This window comes from Lissotriton helveticus, chromosome 6 (genome assembly GCF_964261635.1).
Source record: "Lissotriton helveticus chromosome 6, aLisHel1.1, whole genome shotgun sequence".
Lineage (NCBI taxonomy): Eukaryota > Metazoa > Chordata > Amphibia > Caudata > Salamandridae > Lissotriton > Lissotriton helveticus.
In genome coordinates this window covers 203,578,365-203,597,890 of record NC_136067.1, presented here as the reverse complement: position 1 = coordinate 203,597,890, position 19,526 = coordinate 203,578,365, and the positions used below count along the sequence as shown (strand labels likewise).

General features: G+C 46.2%; 1 protein-coding gene across 1 annotated transcript in view; it reads left to right on the top strand.

Moving 5' to 3' along the window:
• Positions 1-19,526, top strand: part of LOC144762421 (cytochrome P450 2K1-like) — a 455,676-nt gene that overhangs the window by 88,628 nt on the left and 347,522 nt on the right. The window contains exon 2 of the mRNA XM_078647601.1: positions 12,407-12,569. Coding sequence (XP_078503727.1) covers positions 12,407-12,569 — 163 coding nt within the window. The remainder of the gene's footprint in view (positions 1-12,406; positions 12,570-19,526) is intronic.

Genomic DNA, 19,526 nt, shown 5'->3' with positions numbered 1-19,526 from the left:
GCCAGAATCCAATCTGCAGTGCACTTAAAGTACATGCAATACCAATTTAGGAAGAAAGCAGAAAGACTGGGGTCCTGATTAGCAGGATACCAGTCAGACTAAGTCGAAAACCAGCAAAACACCAGGAAAAAAGTGGGGGTAAGCATGCCGTCAGATTCCACCTTCCTACAGCGCCCTGTGCCCGCAATTTGGCTGCCAGTCTATCCCGGTCCTCTGCATGCACCGGCCTTGTTACGGAGCACGATCTGCTCTGTCTCCCCTGCTATACTAGTCGGGCTCCGTTGTGAGAACCGATTTTATAGCATCTCTCTTCCTGTTGTGCGCCGCGTCGGAGTCTAGCCAGGATGCCGTCTTCGTATGTGCTGCAGGCTCCGCCCCCAGCACCTGCCAGTCCGCTTTGCCTGCTGCATTTGGCTTTGGGCCAACTCTAGTCCCCGGCTAGAGTTTCTAATGGAGGCCTTCTTTTTCTCTGCGCTGTTTCAACGGAGAGTGTCCAATCGGTCCTGGACCAAAAGTATCGGATCAACGGGCCTTTCCGACCCTTCGTGTGCTGTTTTAAGTTGCTGAATGCCTGCAGATTAATGCCCAGACATTGGGGAAGGTAGTCGGGCGACGGAGACTCCCTAGGCTGCGGCCACTTTCCTCGGCTGCTAACCACGAGTCCCAACGTTTTACAGATTAAAGACTTCGGACTTGATATAACTCGTCTGCCCTATTACAAGTGCCACAGGGTTAGACTTGACATCTTTTGGCATGTTTCCCCTGAGTTTTTGCTTTCTGCCCTCCCGGCTTTGACTCTGTTTTTGCTGGTTTTGTGTTTCTGCGCACTTTTCTCACTGATGATCAGTGGTAAAGTGCAAGTGCTCCTGTGGTAAATTGTGTTATGGATTGGTGCTTCCATGATTGGATATTTGATTTACTTGTTAGTCCCTATTAAAGTGCTCTGCGTGTGCCAGGGCCTGTAAAACAAATGCTACTAGTGGGCCTGCAGCACTGATTGTGCCACCCATGTGATTAGCCCTAAAAAGGTAACTCAGACCTGACATTGCAGAGTATGTGCGCAGTTTGTTACTGCCATGTCCACTTGCCAAGTGCCCCCACTTGCCAGGCCATAAAACGTCCCTTTTCTACATGTTAGTTGCCCCTAAGGTAGGCCTGAGGGCAGGGTGCAGTGTATGTGAAAGGTAGGACATGCCCTGGTGTGTGTGGCATGTCCTGCTAGTGAATTACAACCCATTTTGTTTTTCACTATTGCAAGGCTCTCTGTTCCCCATAGGACAGAATGGGAAGTTTGTTTATAACATCCTATAAACATAACGGGCTCTGGGAACTAGGTAGGAAAATAAAATTTAGTATTCCTGTACTCTAAAGATGCATCTTTTAGTGAAGGTGATTTATACTTTCTGTGTTTTAAAATACCTCTTTAGAAAGTAGGTATTTTCTTGCTCAGTCATCCCATGTGCCTCTGCTGGAATGTGGATTGCCTGTCTGGGTTTTGAATGACAGAAGGCTGGAGAGCGGGAGTGGCTCCACTAAGTCTAGATAGGTCGAGAAAGGGCTGAATAGACCTGGGCTGTGATGGGGGAAGAGGGAGGAGATTTCCTTGCACCTGAAAGGGCCTGATCTGCCTCTGACAATGCCGTCTCTACCTCCTGCCAGGAAATCACACCACAGAAGGCAGAACTGGTTCTGGCTGGGCACAGACACTCTGCCTAAGAGATCAAAGGATTTTGGAATATAAATATTGGGGCCCAGACCCCTGAACTTTAGAACTCTTTTGGATCAAGAAGACTGCCAAGAAGAAGAGCTGGAAAAGCTGTGAGGAGGACCTACCACTTCACTGTGTGCTTTGCTGTGCTGGCCTGCAGCGACTGCTTCTGTCTTGGGCAGTGAAAGGACTGGACTGAACTTTCTGCAATCTGCTTTGTGAGTTTCTCCAAGGGTTTGAGGTAGAGCTTGCCCGCTGTTCAAGAAGTCCCAGGAACAACGAAGACTTCAAGCTCTTCTGCCCGCAGCACTGGGGACTGTGTATTTTGTGGAGAAGTAAAGCAACTTGATAACATCTACAATGCCGCTGCTGACTCCGTGTGGTAATGGCACTGCAGAGGGCACCGCGCAACCCCTTACCGTGACCCTGTACTCACCGATGATACCCGCTGACGCCGCCACCAAGCCGCTGCTCGCACCGTGAGCTGTAGGCACCACACTATGCACCACCTCGCTTCACAACGATGCCTCGGTATCCCTGATGCCGCCACTCCACCCCTAAATCGACGCCGGTGCTTGCACTCTGGTTCGCGGGCACTGCTCGTAAAGTTTCACGACGCACCACCCTCATCCCATACTGCAGCCTTGGCCTACCGATGCCAGTGCCATTGACTTCAATTCGTCAGCCGGCGACAGCGCTTGAGTAGCGAGGACGCTGCTGCCTGCCCTGTGACATGCCAGCACCATGATGAGCACCACCTTCATCTCGCACCACGGCCCTTGTCTCGCTGACAACGCCATCTGATGACGCCAGCGAGCCGCTGCTCGCACCACGACCTGAGGGCACCGCACGCCGCACTGCTGCACTTCGCACCACACCACCAGATGCCTGCCGAAGCCAGCTCTCCTGACTCCAACAGAGAGGAGATAGACTTGAAACACGTGTGACTTCAAGTGCCCGACGACTCCTGCACTGACCTTCGGAACCGACGCCTGCGGATGCCGTGTTTTCAGAAACTCAATGAAGAGGTCGCCGAATCCCTGCATTTTGAAAAGCTACTGTTTGCAGGTCTTCCTAACACCGTAGCTGGCCCGCGATGCTGCGGTCAGCCAGAACTGTTTGGATTTGTTTGCTCACAACGCTGTGATAGCCCCAGACATAACTATCAACATCAAGAAACTGTTTTTAACGCTTATTTTGAGAACTGTAGAGTTTTAGGTACTGTACTGTGGACTTTTACCATTTTAGGTCTTGTCTTAAAGTATATAAAATATTGGCTATTTTTCTAAAGTGGTGTGGTATCCTTTTGTAGTTCTTACATTATTCACTGTGGGTTATGTGCAAACGTTTTACACACTGCCTCTAAGATAAGCCTGACTGCTCGTGCCAAGCTACCAAGGGTGTGAGCAGGGGTGATTTTAGGAGTGTAACTCCCTTATTCTGACTAGGAAGAAGGGTTCCTATTTGGACAAAGGTGCAAGCCCTTGCCAGCTAGAGACCCCCATTTCTAACACACAGAATGTGATTGCCCTTTTAGTACGGCAGATGGGATGTCTGTCACATCTGTGACAGAGAATTTTGTCTGCTTAAATATAAATCTGTCCCAGTTGACTAGCATCCATTCCAAATAAGAATTCACCTTCTAACAGTGCTTAAATATCTGCCCCTGCTATCCCCATGGCAAACTAAACGAAACTCTCTGGAACAGAACACCAAAAGGGTGTTCCGGAACCGTGTTGTAGACCCACTGCTGGGATCGCCGATCTACGTCTCGCTTCAGCCAGGGCTGAAATAGTCGCCTTAGAGTTGGGGGACTGGCCGGCGCACATCGCAACTGGCGGTCTGGGATATCCACACTCTCATTCACTGCAACCCCAAAGAAGAATCTCAAGCAGCAGTTAATGTGAATGGATAGACGATGCAACCCAAAAGCCAAGAGGTGGCTGACACTGTGTGAACCCAACAAAAGGAGCCTGGGTCTCCCCCCCCATCTGTGATGTTCATCTCTCCCGCACGCATCCTGACCAGGAAACAACTCCGGTGAATATCCGAGAAACATAGAGGAAGGGTCTTGTCACCGGAGCCATAAAATCAACTGCCTCATATGCTCCAGCCTCAATAACGGAAGGTAAGGATCACACAAACCGGATGCCTGTCCTTAAGATGGCGGTAGAAAAGGGGGTGGTGATGGATGGAGCATCTGAACCAATCAAACACTCACACCCAGTCAAAAGATCTGGGTTTAATCCATCACCGTTCTTTAGCCCACTCTGCCACCCCAGTTCAGACATGGCTATATGCAAATCAGTCTGACCCTGTGCCTCATGGGAACAGCCCAGCCCGAACTGCCAAGCCATGCCTTCCCTGGAACGGAAACAAGCTTCCGAGGACCGGTTTTTGGCATCCCCTCCGGCTATAGTATCCAGACGGCTCACGTACGGCAATAACCACCAGATCTGGAATCAGCGCTGGTGTGCACTAGAAAACCCAAAAACAAGGGTCTACCCATCACCAACAATACTAACCATCTTGGAAGTACAGGCCCCAGTTATGACGAGACGCGAGACAGCCAAAACCCCGTAACTCATACCAACACCGTGACGATACTCCTCCCCCCGAATCAGTCAACCTCTCTATCCCAAACATGCTGGCCCCAAGAACTCGAGGCACAGCATACTTAGCATATCCCATGTCACCACCAATACCTGGGGCCTGTTCCCAAGATGGCGGCCGCCCACCACTAAGCTTTGGTATTTCACAAACTCACCGGGCTCCCCTAGACAAATCAACCTCCTAAAATCCCATCACCACTTTCCTAGGTCCAAGGGACATAAGGATCAAGGGACACAAGGCACGTCAGGACCAAGACCAAGGGACAAGGACAAGGACCAAGGGACATAAGGCACGCCTCCTCCTGCCTGACCCCAAGATGAAGACAGCAAACAGATAACCCCTCCCACCCACAGATTTATCCTCGTAACTCCTACCAACTCAAACTCAACCTATCTATCCTGAACACGCTGGCCCCAAGAATGGGAGGCACAGCATACCTAGCACAGCCCATACCACCACCAATCCCTGGGGCCTGCCCTCAAGATGGCGGCCATCCACCCCTTATCTCCAGTATTTCACAAACTCACCGGACTCCCCCAGAAAAATTAACTGCCTCAACTCCCACCACCCCTTTCCCAGTATTAAGGGTCATAAGGACCAAGGGACATAAGGCACATCAGGACCAAGGGACAAGGCAACAACCAAGGGACATAAGGCACACCTCCTCCTGCCTGACCCAAAGACGAAGACAGCAAACAGATAACCCGGCTCCCACCCACGGATAGACCCACGGAACTACCCGAATTCTCCCAAGGATCATAGAGGCCATCCCCTCGCTGAAGGACTAAGGCTAAGCTCTTCTGATTTAAAAGATAATGAACCCTTCCCCTAATCCTCTGCAAACATGGAGAAGGCCACTTACCCTAAACCCCAACAAATTTGTACCTTCTCCACCAAGGAGACTGATCACAGTACTGAGAAGTCTACACCCCCAACCAGGTTAACAATGTCACCTCCCACATCTGGCCACCTCTGTCCCTCAAACCCAGCGGACTGTAACCACAGGGCCTGAACTCCTCCTCCATCACCGTCCCCCTAACCTCACACCTAAAAGCAAAAAGAAACCTCAAACGCAGAGTGATTAGACAGCACACAAAAACTCTAATCGCGGACACATACCACTGCCCCTCCAAAGGCCAGCTAAAAACAGACCTCATTTTCCATACTATAAGACCTGCTAAATGGAACAACATCCTCAAAACACATCTGATCATATTTAAAATGACCAACACCCCTGACAGCTGCAAATTAACAATCACACACCCAAACCGCCCTAAACGTAACGGCAACACGGCAGTGACCATCTGCACCAACGGCACAGTCTTGATCCAAGCCAATAATGGCAACCTGGAAGCCTTCGATTCCCTCTTTCCCTCACTCTGCATTGTACCAGCGCATCTACACAGCTCCCGCCTGCCTGATTCCCTATCCTATGATAGACCGGCCCTCCCTGGGAGCTCACTAGGCAAACACAAGACTTGTGACAAGATAGGTAACCTCCCCGCTCATGTCCCCATCCTCCCCTATGTCTACCACTCCATGACAGCGCCTAACCCTGTCCCCTCCTGCAAGTGAAATTGAAGCCTTGTCACAGATGGGGCTCTACAATCCCGTATCGAACAACAGCAACCCCCCTTCCCTATATCACCACCCTCAACGAACAACCAACAAACCTAGCTCGCAGCTACTGACTCCTAAATCCCTCCCCCATCAACACACAAGAGAGGGCAGCTTGAACCATGCCGAGACCTCACACACCACAGACACAGGACTACCCATAAGAATAACTTATTTAACTCCAACACAAAGAGCCGACTACTAGAGCCAAGCCTACACTCTTACCCGACAGCCACAGCTACCGACACCAAGCACACAAGGCCTCACAAGACTCAACGGTCCAGCTCAACCACAACCCCCACATGAAACCTGACACAAAGACCCAATAGATTTTGGAAAAAGGGTGTGGTGATGGACAGAGTTTCGGAATGATGCAGAATACTCTTACCAAGTCAAGAGATCATGGTTTTAATCCATCACCTGTTTTTTAGCTCATTGCACCATCCCAGCTCAGAACCTGGCTATATGCAAATTAGTCTGTTCCTGTCCCAGTGCATGATGGGAGCAGGGCAAACCAAACTACCAAGCCAATTCTTATACCGGGAAGGAAACAAGCTCCCGGGGACCGGTTTCTGGCATCACAGCCTTCGTTGGCCCGGTTTGCTTGAATCCTGATGGTGCAATGAGCAAGGGACTCACGTCTGAGTATACCCTCCCACACATAGTGTGGATAAAATCGATTTTGGAAAAAGGGGGTGGTAATGGACAAAGTTTCTGAATGATGCAGAATACTCTTACCAAGTCAAGAGATCATGGTTTTAATCCATCACCTGTTTTTTAGCTCATTGCACCATCCCAGCTCAGAACCTGGCTATATGCAAATTAGTCTGTTCCTGTCCCAGTGCATGATGGGAGCAGGGCAAACCAAACTACCAAGCCAATTCTTATACCGGGAAGGAAACAAGCTCCCGGGGACCGGTTTCTGGCATCACAGCCTTCGTCGGCCCGGTTTGCTTGAATCCTGATGGTGCAATGAGCAAGGGACTCACGTCTGAGTATACCCTCCCACACATAGTGTGGATAAAATCGATTTTGGAAAAAGGGGGTGGTGATGGACAGAGTTTCTGAACCAGAAGCTCATCGACCTCCAGGAACGCCCCCTCGCACTCCACCAGAGTGACAACTCAGAGGCTTGCCCTGCTGGATAGCCAGCTTTAAACAGTAATACTGGGCCTCTCAGAAATCCTAATGAACCTCACCACACCCCAAAAACCCATCCAACACTCCTATCCATCACCATTAGTCACCAACTCGAGTCACTCAAGACACCACAAGTCCCAATGGCCCAGATGGTCTACGATCTCTCTCCCGAACCTGAAACAGAGACCGAAAAGAACCAGAGCCGCAATGTCTGCAAGTGAAGCGGTGGATCTGGCCGCCTCGTATGACACATACACTTCTGTCACCTCTAGCTCCATGATCCAGGTTGTCACAGGATTCAGAAGAGACCGCTCCCCCCAGACCCATTAGACCCCCCGGCTTCCTCACCATTATCCCAAGGCCCCCCCTTTATAAAGAATCGGAAGAATAAAGGATCCAACTCCAACTGTATGCACATAAACTGCAGGTCAGGCACCAAACATGCAACAGAACTGGCATAGACTATCCTTATCCACGACATAGACATTATGTTCATCACCAAAATCTGGCTAAATGAGTTCTCTCCTCCAAGCATGGACATGCTTGTGCCCCCGGGCTTCACAATCATCCACAAAGACAGAAAAATCCAACGAGGAGTGGGTATGCAATCATACATAAGAACAACATTTCTGTAACGAAACAGATGCCCTCAAGTATAACTCCTTCAAATGTCTTACTGTCACTATTAATATGAACGATAACAGATCACTACTCTGCCACCTCATATACCAAACACCAGGAAACACCTCCTCTTTCGATGATCAGCTCTCCGACCTGATTACTCAATGCTCACTCCGTGACTATATTATCATTATCCTAGGTGACCTCAATCTTCACTGTAATGAGGAAAACGACACATTAATCAAAACCCTAAACGATCTCCTATGATGTGAAAATTAAGAGCAGGGTATTTTAAATGCTGAGGGAAATACTGGGCGCACAGCTCATTGGTGAACCGCAGTGGCTATGTTGAAGCAAAGGTGCAAATGGGTTAGAGGTAAGACCCTAAACCTCTCAAAGTCGTGTCAAAGCACAACGTAAACAATCCAAACAGGACCCACTGCACACTTATAATGTAAGTAAGAGCAAAATCAGATGTCACATTGGACATTAAAGTTCGTATTAGTCAGAGGACATAAAAGTTCATATTCAGCGTTCAAAAAAGGGACACCAATGTTCCGGCTCCTCTTTTATTCTTCAATAAGTGCCAGCCGACACGTGTTTCGTCACCGGGAAACACCTTTTCCCGTGACTCATCAGGGCTGTAGATGGTCTGTGTAGGACCAAAGGTCGCAGTGCCGGTGATAATTCCGTCCCGGCCCTGCTCGAGACCGGGTTCCTTTCAATAAAGAATGGATTCTTGGTATGAGAGGTGAAATATCCCACTGGGTAATAAAGTGGCTTTGTTTTTCGTGGTGACACTTGTTAAAGTGGGGATCCAGTTGTTGATTCCGTCTAGACTACTAGTCCACACGTATTGGATGCATACATTAGTGGTATCCTTATGCGTAACACCCCGGAGTGCGGGATGCGGCGCCGGCAGAGTTGCTGTGCTCACTGGCAGTTCCGGCAGAGTTGCTGTGCTCACTGGCAGTTCCGGGTCCAGTCACCAGTGACTGGACCCGGAACTGCCAGTGAGCACAGCAACTCTGCCGGCGCCGCATCCCGCACTCCGGGGTGTTACGCATAAGGATACCACTAATGTATGCATCCAATACGTGTGGACTAGTAGTCTAGACGGAATCAACAACTGTATCCCCACTTTAACAAGTGTCACCACGAAAAACAAAGCCACTTTATTACCCAGTGGGATATTTCACCTCTCATACCAAGAATCCATTCTTTATTGAAAGGAACCCGGTCTCGAGCAGGGCCGGGACGGAATTATCACCGGCACTGCGACCTTTGGTCCTACACAGACCATCTACAGCCCTGATGAGTCACGGGAAAAGGTGTTTCCCGGTGACGAAACACGTGTCGGCTGGCACTTATTGAAGAATAAAAGAGGAGCCGGAACATTGAACTTTTATGTCCTCTGACTAATACGAACTTTAATGTCCAATGTGACATCTGATTTTGCTCTTACTTACATTATAAGTGTGCAGTGGGTCCTGTTTGGATTCTAAACGATCTCCTAAGCAACTACAACCTCACCCAACACTGCACAGAGAAAACCCACAACAGAGGCTCAATCCTCGATGCTATTATCACTCAAGCAGACATAGTCTCCATCGACCACACCCTGCCTGTTGACTGGTCTGACCACCATCTCATTCTGTTTCGCATGAACCAAAGGATCCTATCCCAGCCCCGCACGAAGGACCGCCCACTCTGGATAAGAAATCCAAGTCAGATTCCTCTTGAAGACCTGTAAGCTAGGGTAAGCTCCCTCCTCCCCAACAACTCTGATGAGCTCTCACCATTCTGGACCAAATAGGAACCCTGAAACTGAAAAGAGTCAGAAGCACACCATCCAGACTATGGTTCAACACAGACATTAACTCCCAAAGTAGAGAACTAAGAGCGACAGAAAGACTCTGGCAAAAAAACCCGTCCTCAATCCTCCGAGCGAGACTCAAATCAGTACGAAGGAAATACAATAAACGCATAATGAATGAAAAAGCGTCCTTCTTTTGCAATACCCTTGGCAATGCACAAAATAGACAGAAAGAACCTTTCAATTTCATCAGACAACAAATCTCCAAGCCCCCTTAGACTCAAGTTGTGGACTCCAGTGTGACAACTTCTTCAATGACAAAATCACCAAGATAGAACTCTCCTTGGACATTCATCGCAGTCCTACAAACAGCAAATTGCCCACAGAGACAAAAGATGAACCCACACTCAAGCATCCCCCTAAATTATGGAACTATTTCAACCCTATCTCTGAAGCAGAGGTAATCAAAATGAATTCCACCTCCAAACCTTCAGCACACGTCCTGGATGCCATACCGGCCCAACTGGCCAAACAACTCAAACTCTCACTAGCCCCACACTGGACCAAGATCATAAACAGCTCCTTGAGTACTGGAGTCATGCCGGACTGTCTCAAAAGCGGCCAAGTCACACCTCCACTGAAAGAAACGGGTGCAGACTCAAATGATCTAAACAACTTCAGACCCATCTCCAACCTCCCTCTCCTAGTGAAAATCCTGGAAAGATGTGTTCTCCTCCAACTCACCCAACACCTAGAGAACACCACTTTCCTAGACTCTCACCAATCAGGCTTCAGAAAAGGATGCAGTACAGAGAGAGCGATCCTAAACATAATAGATGATATGCACAAATCTCTTGATACTGGCCAATGTTGCCTACTCCTACTCCTGGACCTTTCGGCAGCCTTCAAAACGGTTGACCATAAACTACTCATCAAGGCACTTCAAGAAAGGGCTGGAGCTGAACAGATGGTACATCAATGGTTCACCTCTTTTCTACAGAACCTCACCCAGATTATAATATTCAACAACTTCCCATCGGACTCACTCCCAGTTAGCAGGGGTGCCCCCCAGGGATCAGTACTCTCCCTGCAACTTTTCAAAGTATACATAGAACCCCTCACCACCATACTAAAAAATAAAAAATTCCCTTCCACCTCTATGCAGAGGATACTCAGATCTACCTGGAAACCTCCTCAAGTGAAGACATTCAGAGACTGAATGGCACTCTAAGAGAAGTCCAACACTGGCTATCATGAAACCACCTAAAGCTCAATCAAGACAAGACAGAAATCCTCCTAATCTCCAATGATGAGAAAAAAAAAACAAATCTCAGAATGGCTAAAAGCGATTGATCAACATCATGAACAAGCACATCAAGAACACCGCAAAGAACGCCTTCCTCAACATGAAACTACTCAACAGAATAAAACCCTTCTTCCCTCAGAACGACCTCAAACAAGCTACTCAATCCCTGGTGCTGTCCAGACTAGACTACAGGGATTGCAACCCTCACATGATCAGCTAAATCTCACCTAGCTCCCCTTCGATCATTTCTGAACGCAGCAGCCAGAATGATCACCGTAGTAAAGAAATATGAACACATCTCGTCTGCGCTCGTAGAGCTCAAATAGCTCCCAATCAAAATGAGGTCATAGTCCAGAACCGCCTGCCTCACGCACAAAGCACTGTACACAGGCAAACCCGCCTACCTGACCACCAAACTCCAGAAGGCCGGTCAGACAAGAAGCCTAAGGAGTACCAATACCCTACTCCTTATCCCTCCAAGAACTCGCAAACAAAAAAACTTATCCCGATCCTTCGCAGGAAATGCTCCCAAAATCTGGAACTCCATACCAGTCCACATCAGGATCTACTCCTTCTACCTACAATTCAAAAGGCAGCTCAAAGAACTCTTTCTCAACCAATCTCTCCCGTATGGATAGCTACAACTTAACCATTGAAGCAGGCCCACAACAGCTCACTGCTCACAAGACACTTTGACATTAAGAACACTACCTCACTATCCCCTATACCCCCCCACCCAAGGCCAATCCTGTCACAAGTCGCTGTGCCCTCTCTGATGACAAGGCAGTGTACATACTATTGTGATAACATACCCTGCAAGTGACATTGTGCGCTCTACAACAACATTACTATGAAAAGTCTGGAGCCATTGTACATATTAGTATGTCTATGTATCTTACGAGTGATCATAATGTAAAGCGCTCCGATACCTTCGGGTCTGACCAGCACTATACAAAACTCTTAAATAATAAATAAAAATAAAGAAAGAAATCTTTTTTTAAATCTTAACTATTATCCTTCAAAGAGATAGAACAGCATTTTAAATTCAATGTTTTCTTTTTGTAAAAATTTCACTGAGAATTGTGCAGTGGTCCTCTGGAAATTCATCTCAAGTCAAGGATGTTTCTGGGCATTCTATCTGAAAACAAATGCTCACAGCCTGGAAATAATGAAATATGACAGAGTGCTGGTTACCAGGCAGCCTTGGTGTAGTCTTGGTGGCATGTCCTACATGGAACTTAGAATGATTGCTTTTGTCATTAACACAATTATTATAAAATTCTGCTTCCCCTTGTGCCTCTTCCTGGATGTTTTGGTGGAACCGATGTCAATGTTTAGCCTGTTGCATCTTTTGTACAAAGTTATTTGCTACTTGATACTAGATACTTTTTCTAGTAGGCATAAGTTGGCAGCATCCAGTGGCCAATATCCTTTCAAAGATTTGAAGTCACAAGATGAGATCAAAAAAGCCATGTATAGTTTGTTAACTCCAGTTGAATGATCTTATGGAAATCAATGGGTGCAGGAATATTGTAAGCCACAACTGTTACTGTCTTTAAAGTAATATGTATTTTCAATTTTTCAGCTCTCCCGCAAATATGGCTCAGTTTTCAGTGTTCAGTTGGGAATGAAGAAAACGGTTGTGCTCTCAGGATATGAAACTGTCAGAGACGCTCTTGTGACTCATGCTAACGAGTTTGGAGAAAGGGGTACTATTCCAATATTTGAAGACATAAATAAAGGATTTGGTATGTATGGTATATGAAATTATATTTCTCACTTTTTAAAAAATTCTTTTTTTAAACATTGACTACTCACAAAAATCTAACCTGCTTCAACACCATCTGAAAGATTTTGAATAGCCAGGACCACTGGAAGTATGCGATTGTGCGGCCGCTGCGTGTTTTTTACATACTCATGAACTTGTCGCATTTTCTACATAATCCATCATCTGCTGCAAAATCTGCAAATTTAAACAGAAAGATGTATTTTGTTTCTAGCTCAAACGGTTCCCAAGTTACTAAAAACGCCACGTGTTACCATGCAGTAAAAAGCAGTTTGCGAGGGTTGACTGATCACCTTTCTGTTGCATATTGCTATATTTGGGTAATAACCCAGTAGTGATGAGGTGCACCTAATGCCCAGACAGTTTTAACAAGTGTAAAAAGTACAAAATAATGAAGCACTACTTTTAAAGAATGTGACCCATTACGGGCATATGCATTACGGGCACATTTTGTTTCTTCCTGCATAATTTACTCAACCCTGCCACATAATTTGACCCTCTCCTGCTGCATAGTTCCAGTGTCCTTGCTAATAGCTAGGAACCAGGCTTGTAAGAAATGGACTGGGCCCAGTTCAGTTACTTCAACTTCTTGTTATTTATAAAGTGGTTGATAAATGTTATATTTAGTTGTATCCACTCGTTAGAAATCCTTTGCTGGAACAACCGCTCCAGTGGTAATAATGCAGGATGCCTCTCCCCCACAGAATAGTCTGCAACAGAGGATATATCACTTTCGCCACAAATCAGAACTCCGAATAAGGACCAAGCTTGTGAAGTATGTGCAGGCAGAATTGATATAGTAAGTGCGAATTGCACACCAACTTTTGAGACCTGCCTTTCATTTTGCACTGTGGCCTGTGTATCAAAATGACCCTATACACATTGCACAAGGCGGTGGGAGGTCTGAGCATCAAATGCAGATAGTCAGGAGCTACCGTCATCACTACCCCTCTAGGGTAGTAAAGAAAGTGTCCTATCAATGATCACCACTGGATTCTTTGGCATCCAGTTGAGAGGTTACTGAAAAGTATTAGCATGAAACTCTGAGAGGCTAAGGAACATTCATCTGGTCTTATTGCAATGTAGACAAAGCCATCCAATGGTGCAAAACGTGCAAGCACACTGTCATGACCCAATTATCTCTCAAATAATTAAAGTAAAGCAAGAATTCCTGGTTATGGCCACAAAGCTGACACCACAGACGTTGGTCATGAATGAGTTAAGCTCTGCTAGGATCAGTATATGCATACAAAAAGGGGGGCAGGGGTGACCCATAAGCAACTCCACAGGAAAAAGTAGCAGCTGAGGAATGTAATTGTCCAAACATTATTTGCTGATTTTTCACCTCAAAATTAACTGCACACAGCTAAAAGCCTTACCGCAAAGGATGACCCTAAGGCACCGCACACATCTTGCATCGTCTCTCAATCCAACTTAAAAAGAAGGTTTTCTTGAAGGAACCTTAACAGTCTACTCAAGTGGGGGAGTTCTATGCTTTTTGTAGGCCCACCTGGGGAGGGTTTAAGGGGGAAAATTATTTTTCACCCCATAAAGCCTAGGGTGTGCCTGGACTGTTACAATTCAGAACATAAGAAGGGAAATTCAGTCTGTTCCAAGAATAAGTGCAAAGGCATTGCTAGTTTAGGAATTGTTGCAGGAGGTTGTCCAGAGGAAGCCAATGTTTATACAGAAGCCACCTTAATCGCCTTGGGTGGGGAGGATGTTGAAACCCTAGTCGCGTTACTTGAAAGTGTGATGAAGAATAGGCAAGGGCCAATTACCAGTGGGAGCAAGGTAAAAGCTCTGAGGGGTACAGTAGCATATTTGGTGGCCCAGCTCATTTCACCAGAACAAGTTATCCCAGATACTCTCCACAGGGTAGTCAACACTCACAGTGAGGTAAAATTGCAGCCAATGGCAATAGTCACCTTTGACTGGGGAGGACTTACTGGCCTGAAGATGTCAACTGTGAGCCCTGTCATTCCAACAGATTGCCAGTTGGGAGCCGACTTAGAAACCTCTGCTCCGCTGAGGTGGTAAGGAAAACTCATGCTGAAATATTGGGTCTGCATGAGTGTGTTTGTGGCCACAAAGGCCCACATCATCCTGTTTGGTAAGTCAAAGGAGCCTGGAGATATTAACAATGGCCCAGGTTCCCACAACCAAGAGGGAGCTTGCCCCAAAACCCCCTAAACCCCACAAGGAATCTGACCCTCAGATGGAGGATCTGGAGCCTAGGGATGAGGAAGTGCCTACCCTGAGAGACGTGCCAGAACATTCTGCATTGCATGGGAGTAATGCAGTCAAGATGAGAACATACCTAGCTCTTGAAGGACTTGAGTGCAAGCTGAAGTCTAGGAACATTGGGAGACCAGTGGAGCACAAAGTATCTACTGGGAGGAAGGTGTCCTATGCAGTAAGGCTATAGAGTTACAACCGGGGGCAACCAGGAGATTTGTAGTCCCCCAACATTAGAGGGCCTTCCTCTGGAACTTAGCCCATGACATTTTTTTGACTGGGTATTTGGGGCAGACCTAACCCTGGGACAACAACTGTTACTACCCACAAACGTCTGAAAGCATGAGTTCTGTCAGTTTCATTCCACTTGTCAAGCCAGTGGCATGACAAACCAAGGCTTTCCTAAGAGGGGGAGATTTATATTATAGATGTCCTGGACCTTTTAACTGCTTCGGGGAGAAGGTTCATCTTGGCTGTGGTGGAGTATGCCTTTAGGTACCCTGAAGCCATACCTCTGAGGACTGTAACTGTGCCAGGGGAGACCAGGGCCCTCTTAATGTCTTCACCGGGGGGTCCCTAAAGAGCTAATCTCGGGGGGGGGACTTCATGTCTACATATTTGAAGGCTATGTGGGATGAGTGTAGAGTGACTTGAAATTTCACCACCCCATATCACCACCTAAAAATGGTTTTGTGGAAAGCTTCAACAAGATCTTAAAAGATATGATTATGTAGTTGTTTGAGAAAACCTCAGAAAGTGAGATGTCCTACTCCCATACCTCAGATTTGCTTACAGGGAGGTACAGCAGCGAGATAAAACAAAATGGAGTTTACTGCTGCCCCTTTGGGCCCACATTATGCAGGAAGTCTCCAAAATATTATCCCTGGTGATTGAGACCTCCAGTAATCTTTATGCACAGCCTGTGTTGCTGGTTCCAAATGCAAAAACAACAATTGATCAACAGAATGCAGAACAATGTCATACATTCACCCAGTACAGAGATCTGGGCCTAAATCCATCGTTTTTTTGCACTCCACACCACCCCAGTTCAGACATGGCCATATGCAAATCAGCCTTGACCCTGTGCCTCATGGGAACAGTCTAGCCCAAAATGCCAAGCCATGTCTTTCCTGGACCGGAATCAAGCATTCTAGGACCGGTTTCTGGCTATCAGCCGTCTTCAGCCAGGATAGCTTGACTCCAGTGGTGTGGAGAGCATGGGACTTGGCCGCTGGTTCCAAAGGCATCCCGGTCCTATAACTCAGGTTCTGTATGTACAACAGAGAACGTAATGTTCTCACCAAGACTGAAATGGGCTTCTTAGACGAATACAAGGCAAACGCTATAATGATATTCAAGAAAGCATGCAAAAATTAAGATAAAAAGGTTCACCGAGTCAGTGCGAGTAAACTACAACACGCGTGTTCAGAATTCAACCCAGCGTTATCTACGGCTGATCTCCGGTGAGGTTTTGAAACAAAACACGTGTTCTACAGACTTACATTGAGGGAAAATCACAGCACATTTGTGCGCGTAGGTTCAAAACACTCGGCAATCAGTTAACCTTGCTGACACGGAAGTGTAAATAGAATCTAAAACGTGTGTCACGTGATCGGGAGGTAAAACTAAACAACAGACTATCGGTCGGTAATACGGTGTAACAGCACCCAAAGGGAGCAAAAACAAATGGAAAATGGTGCAAACATAAAATGCTAAAAAGAGAAATAATAATAAATGGTACTAAAGTAAACACAGATATAAAAATGCGTCATAGATACATAATATAAGAAAGGAATAATGATGAATATAACAACAAGGAGAATTGTTCAGAACTAGTGAATCCCAGCTAGGGGATATCTGCAAAACTTGTTTATAAGTAACAAGAGAATTCGATACGTTCATTAAGTCCATATGGCATTGTTGATTGGAGTCTGTATATCCAGTAGTTTTCTCTTTGAAGTAAGTATTTGTTGTTGTCTCTTCCCTCCACTTTATTGATGACCTCCAAAATGGTATATTTCAATTGAGAGATAGAGTGTTTCATCTCATTGAAGTGGGTTGCAATTGTGGATTTCTGATTCATAGTACGAATGTTGGACTTGTGTTCATTTAAACGTGTTTTAATTTTTAGCTCAGTTTTTCCAACATAAGTTTTTCCACACGGACATTTGAGAAGATAAACGCAATTGTTGGTGTCACAAGTAGCAGTAACCTGTAAATGAATTTTATGTCCTTTCATGGGATGTGTTATTTCTGTACCAGTTATTATGTTGTGACAATGATTGCAGTTATTGCATGGTCTGGTACCACGGGATTGAGGGTTCAATGTTCTAGACTGTTTGAGAATTTCTCCCAGATTTTTGCCCCTGGTATAGGCAAAAAGCGGTAAAGATTTAAAAGTTTGAGTTTAAAATGTTTTGTAAAAACGCGCGTACACCAGCGGTTTCGTGGCGCTACAACTAACAAACTACCGAGGAGAAAAAAAGAGAGAGGCAGAGGGCCGTTAGAGATTATTCAAAGGACTTCTTGAATAGGTGGGCCTTGAGTTGTTTCCGGAATTGTGGGTACAAGGTGAGGGATCGAATTTCCAAAGGAAGAGAGTTCCACTGGGACGGGGCCAGAGTGGAAAATTTAGAGCCTCCCCACTTCTTTGTTCGGAAACGTGGAACCATAAGAAGGGCCTGGGAGGATGAACGGAGCTCTCTACACGGAACATAAGGGGTAATCTCAGAAGAGATAAAGGCTGGGGCTGAACCTAGACGAGCAAGGAAGGCGATGGAAGCGATCTTAAATTGGACCCGGGCTCGTACAGGCAGCCAGTGTAGAGACTTCAAGAGGGGGGTAGAGTGGTGGAATTTCGGGAGGTTAAAGGTAAACTATATGCAGGGATCCCCGCATATAGGGCGTTACCATAGTCCAGGCGGGACACCACCATGGCCAGAATGATAAGTTTGAGGGCAGAAAAGGAAAAGAAACGGGACACCCTGCGTATAGTACGCAGTGCAAGAAAAGAAGCAGAAACCACAGAGCCAACCTGGGAGTGAAGGGACAGTTGGGAATTAATTTTTATGCCAAGGGTTTTAACTGAGGTAGCAGGAGTCGGGGAGGGGCCAAGAGAAGGGGGCCAAAACAGAGGAGTCCAGGGGCTGGATGAACCACCTGTCAACACCAACTCTGTCTTGTCAGGGTTGAGTTTAAGGTGGTTGTGGCTCATCCAGTCCCGGATATAAAGCATAATAGATTGAAAGTTGGAAGCAGAGGAGGGAGAAAAAGACAGGTCAAAAACAAGCTGGAGATCGTCCGCGTAATTAAACACGGCGACCTCCATTTGTTGCAGGGAAAAAATAAGAGGGGCAATATAAAGATTAAATAAAAGGGGGGAAAGGGAGGATGAAGGAGTCCTTGAAATCTGTCTCTAGTTGTAGTAGCGGCCAGTACTTGAGTACTGTGTTTTTATAAGTAGTGCTTACATTAGAGAATTTTGAGACCACAACCATCTGGTCGCTTTTGAGTTTTTGAGTGGTTTTCTTCAAAGTCTCCTCACGATTCATGGGTTGGACATGCGTTTTGGCCATTTCCAAAATCTGATCTGGGTATCCACTTGAGCGAAATCTTTCTGTCATTTCATTGATGCGTACCTCTGCCATGATAGGGTCTGATGTTATACGTTTGACTCAGAGTAGTTGTGGTCTAGGTAGATGTCTTTTTAAGGATGGTTGGTGGAAACTGGTGTAGTGTAGGATATTATTGGGATCAGTTGATTTTCTGAAAATGTCTGTGGTTATTTGATTGTCTTTGGTATTCTTCCACAGGATAAATAAGTCATCTATGTATCGTACATACATTTTGAGATTATTACTCCATTCCGGTTTCAACCATATGTTGGTGTGTTCGAACTCTCCCATGTAGATATTGGCGTAGACTGGCGCTGCGCAATTGCCCATGCTGGTGCCCACTAGTTGCAAATACCAGTTATCCTGGTGTTTAAAATAACTGTGGTATAACGTAAAAGTCATTAGTTCCATTAAGAAGATCTTGGTAGCTTCGTCCAAGTCTAGATTCAAGATAACTTGTTCAATAGCCTCTATGCCTCCTGAATGTGGAATGGAAGTATACAACGCGCTGACATCGGCCGTGCATAACCATAATGTTTCGTCGGGGTGAATTTCCAGCTTTTGTAATTTGCATAAGAAATCAGTGGTATCTCTAATGTAGCTCGCCAGTGATTGAACAGTGGGTTGTAGTTTACGATCCAAATATTGTCCCACGGGCTAATGGATACTTCCACAGGTAGATACTATGGGACGAATCGGCGGATTCGTCAAGTCTTTGTGTATCTTAGGCATAGCATATATTGACGGACTTCTAGGGTGGGATAGAAGAAGAAAATTTGTTGTCCTTTGATCAATAATTCCTTGTGAATAGGCTTTGTCAATGATGGTTTTCAAGTCTGTAGCAAATTGTTGTGTGGGATTGTTGGGTAATTTCATATAAACCAATTCATCTGAAACATGATCATGTAATTTTTGATGATACATAGAAGCGTTCATAACCACAATAGCGCCACCTTTATCAGCTTTTGTGCAAACTATCTTGTCGTTGTTGGCTATGGATTTTAAACGATCTTGGTCTTTCTGAGTAATGCTTTTATGTGAGCTCCTCTTGTAGTTGATACTGGTCA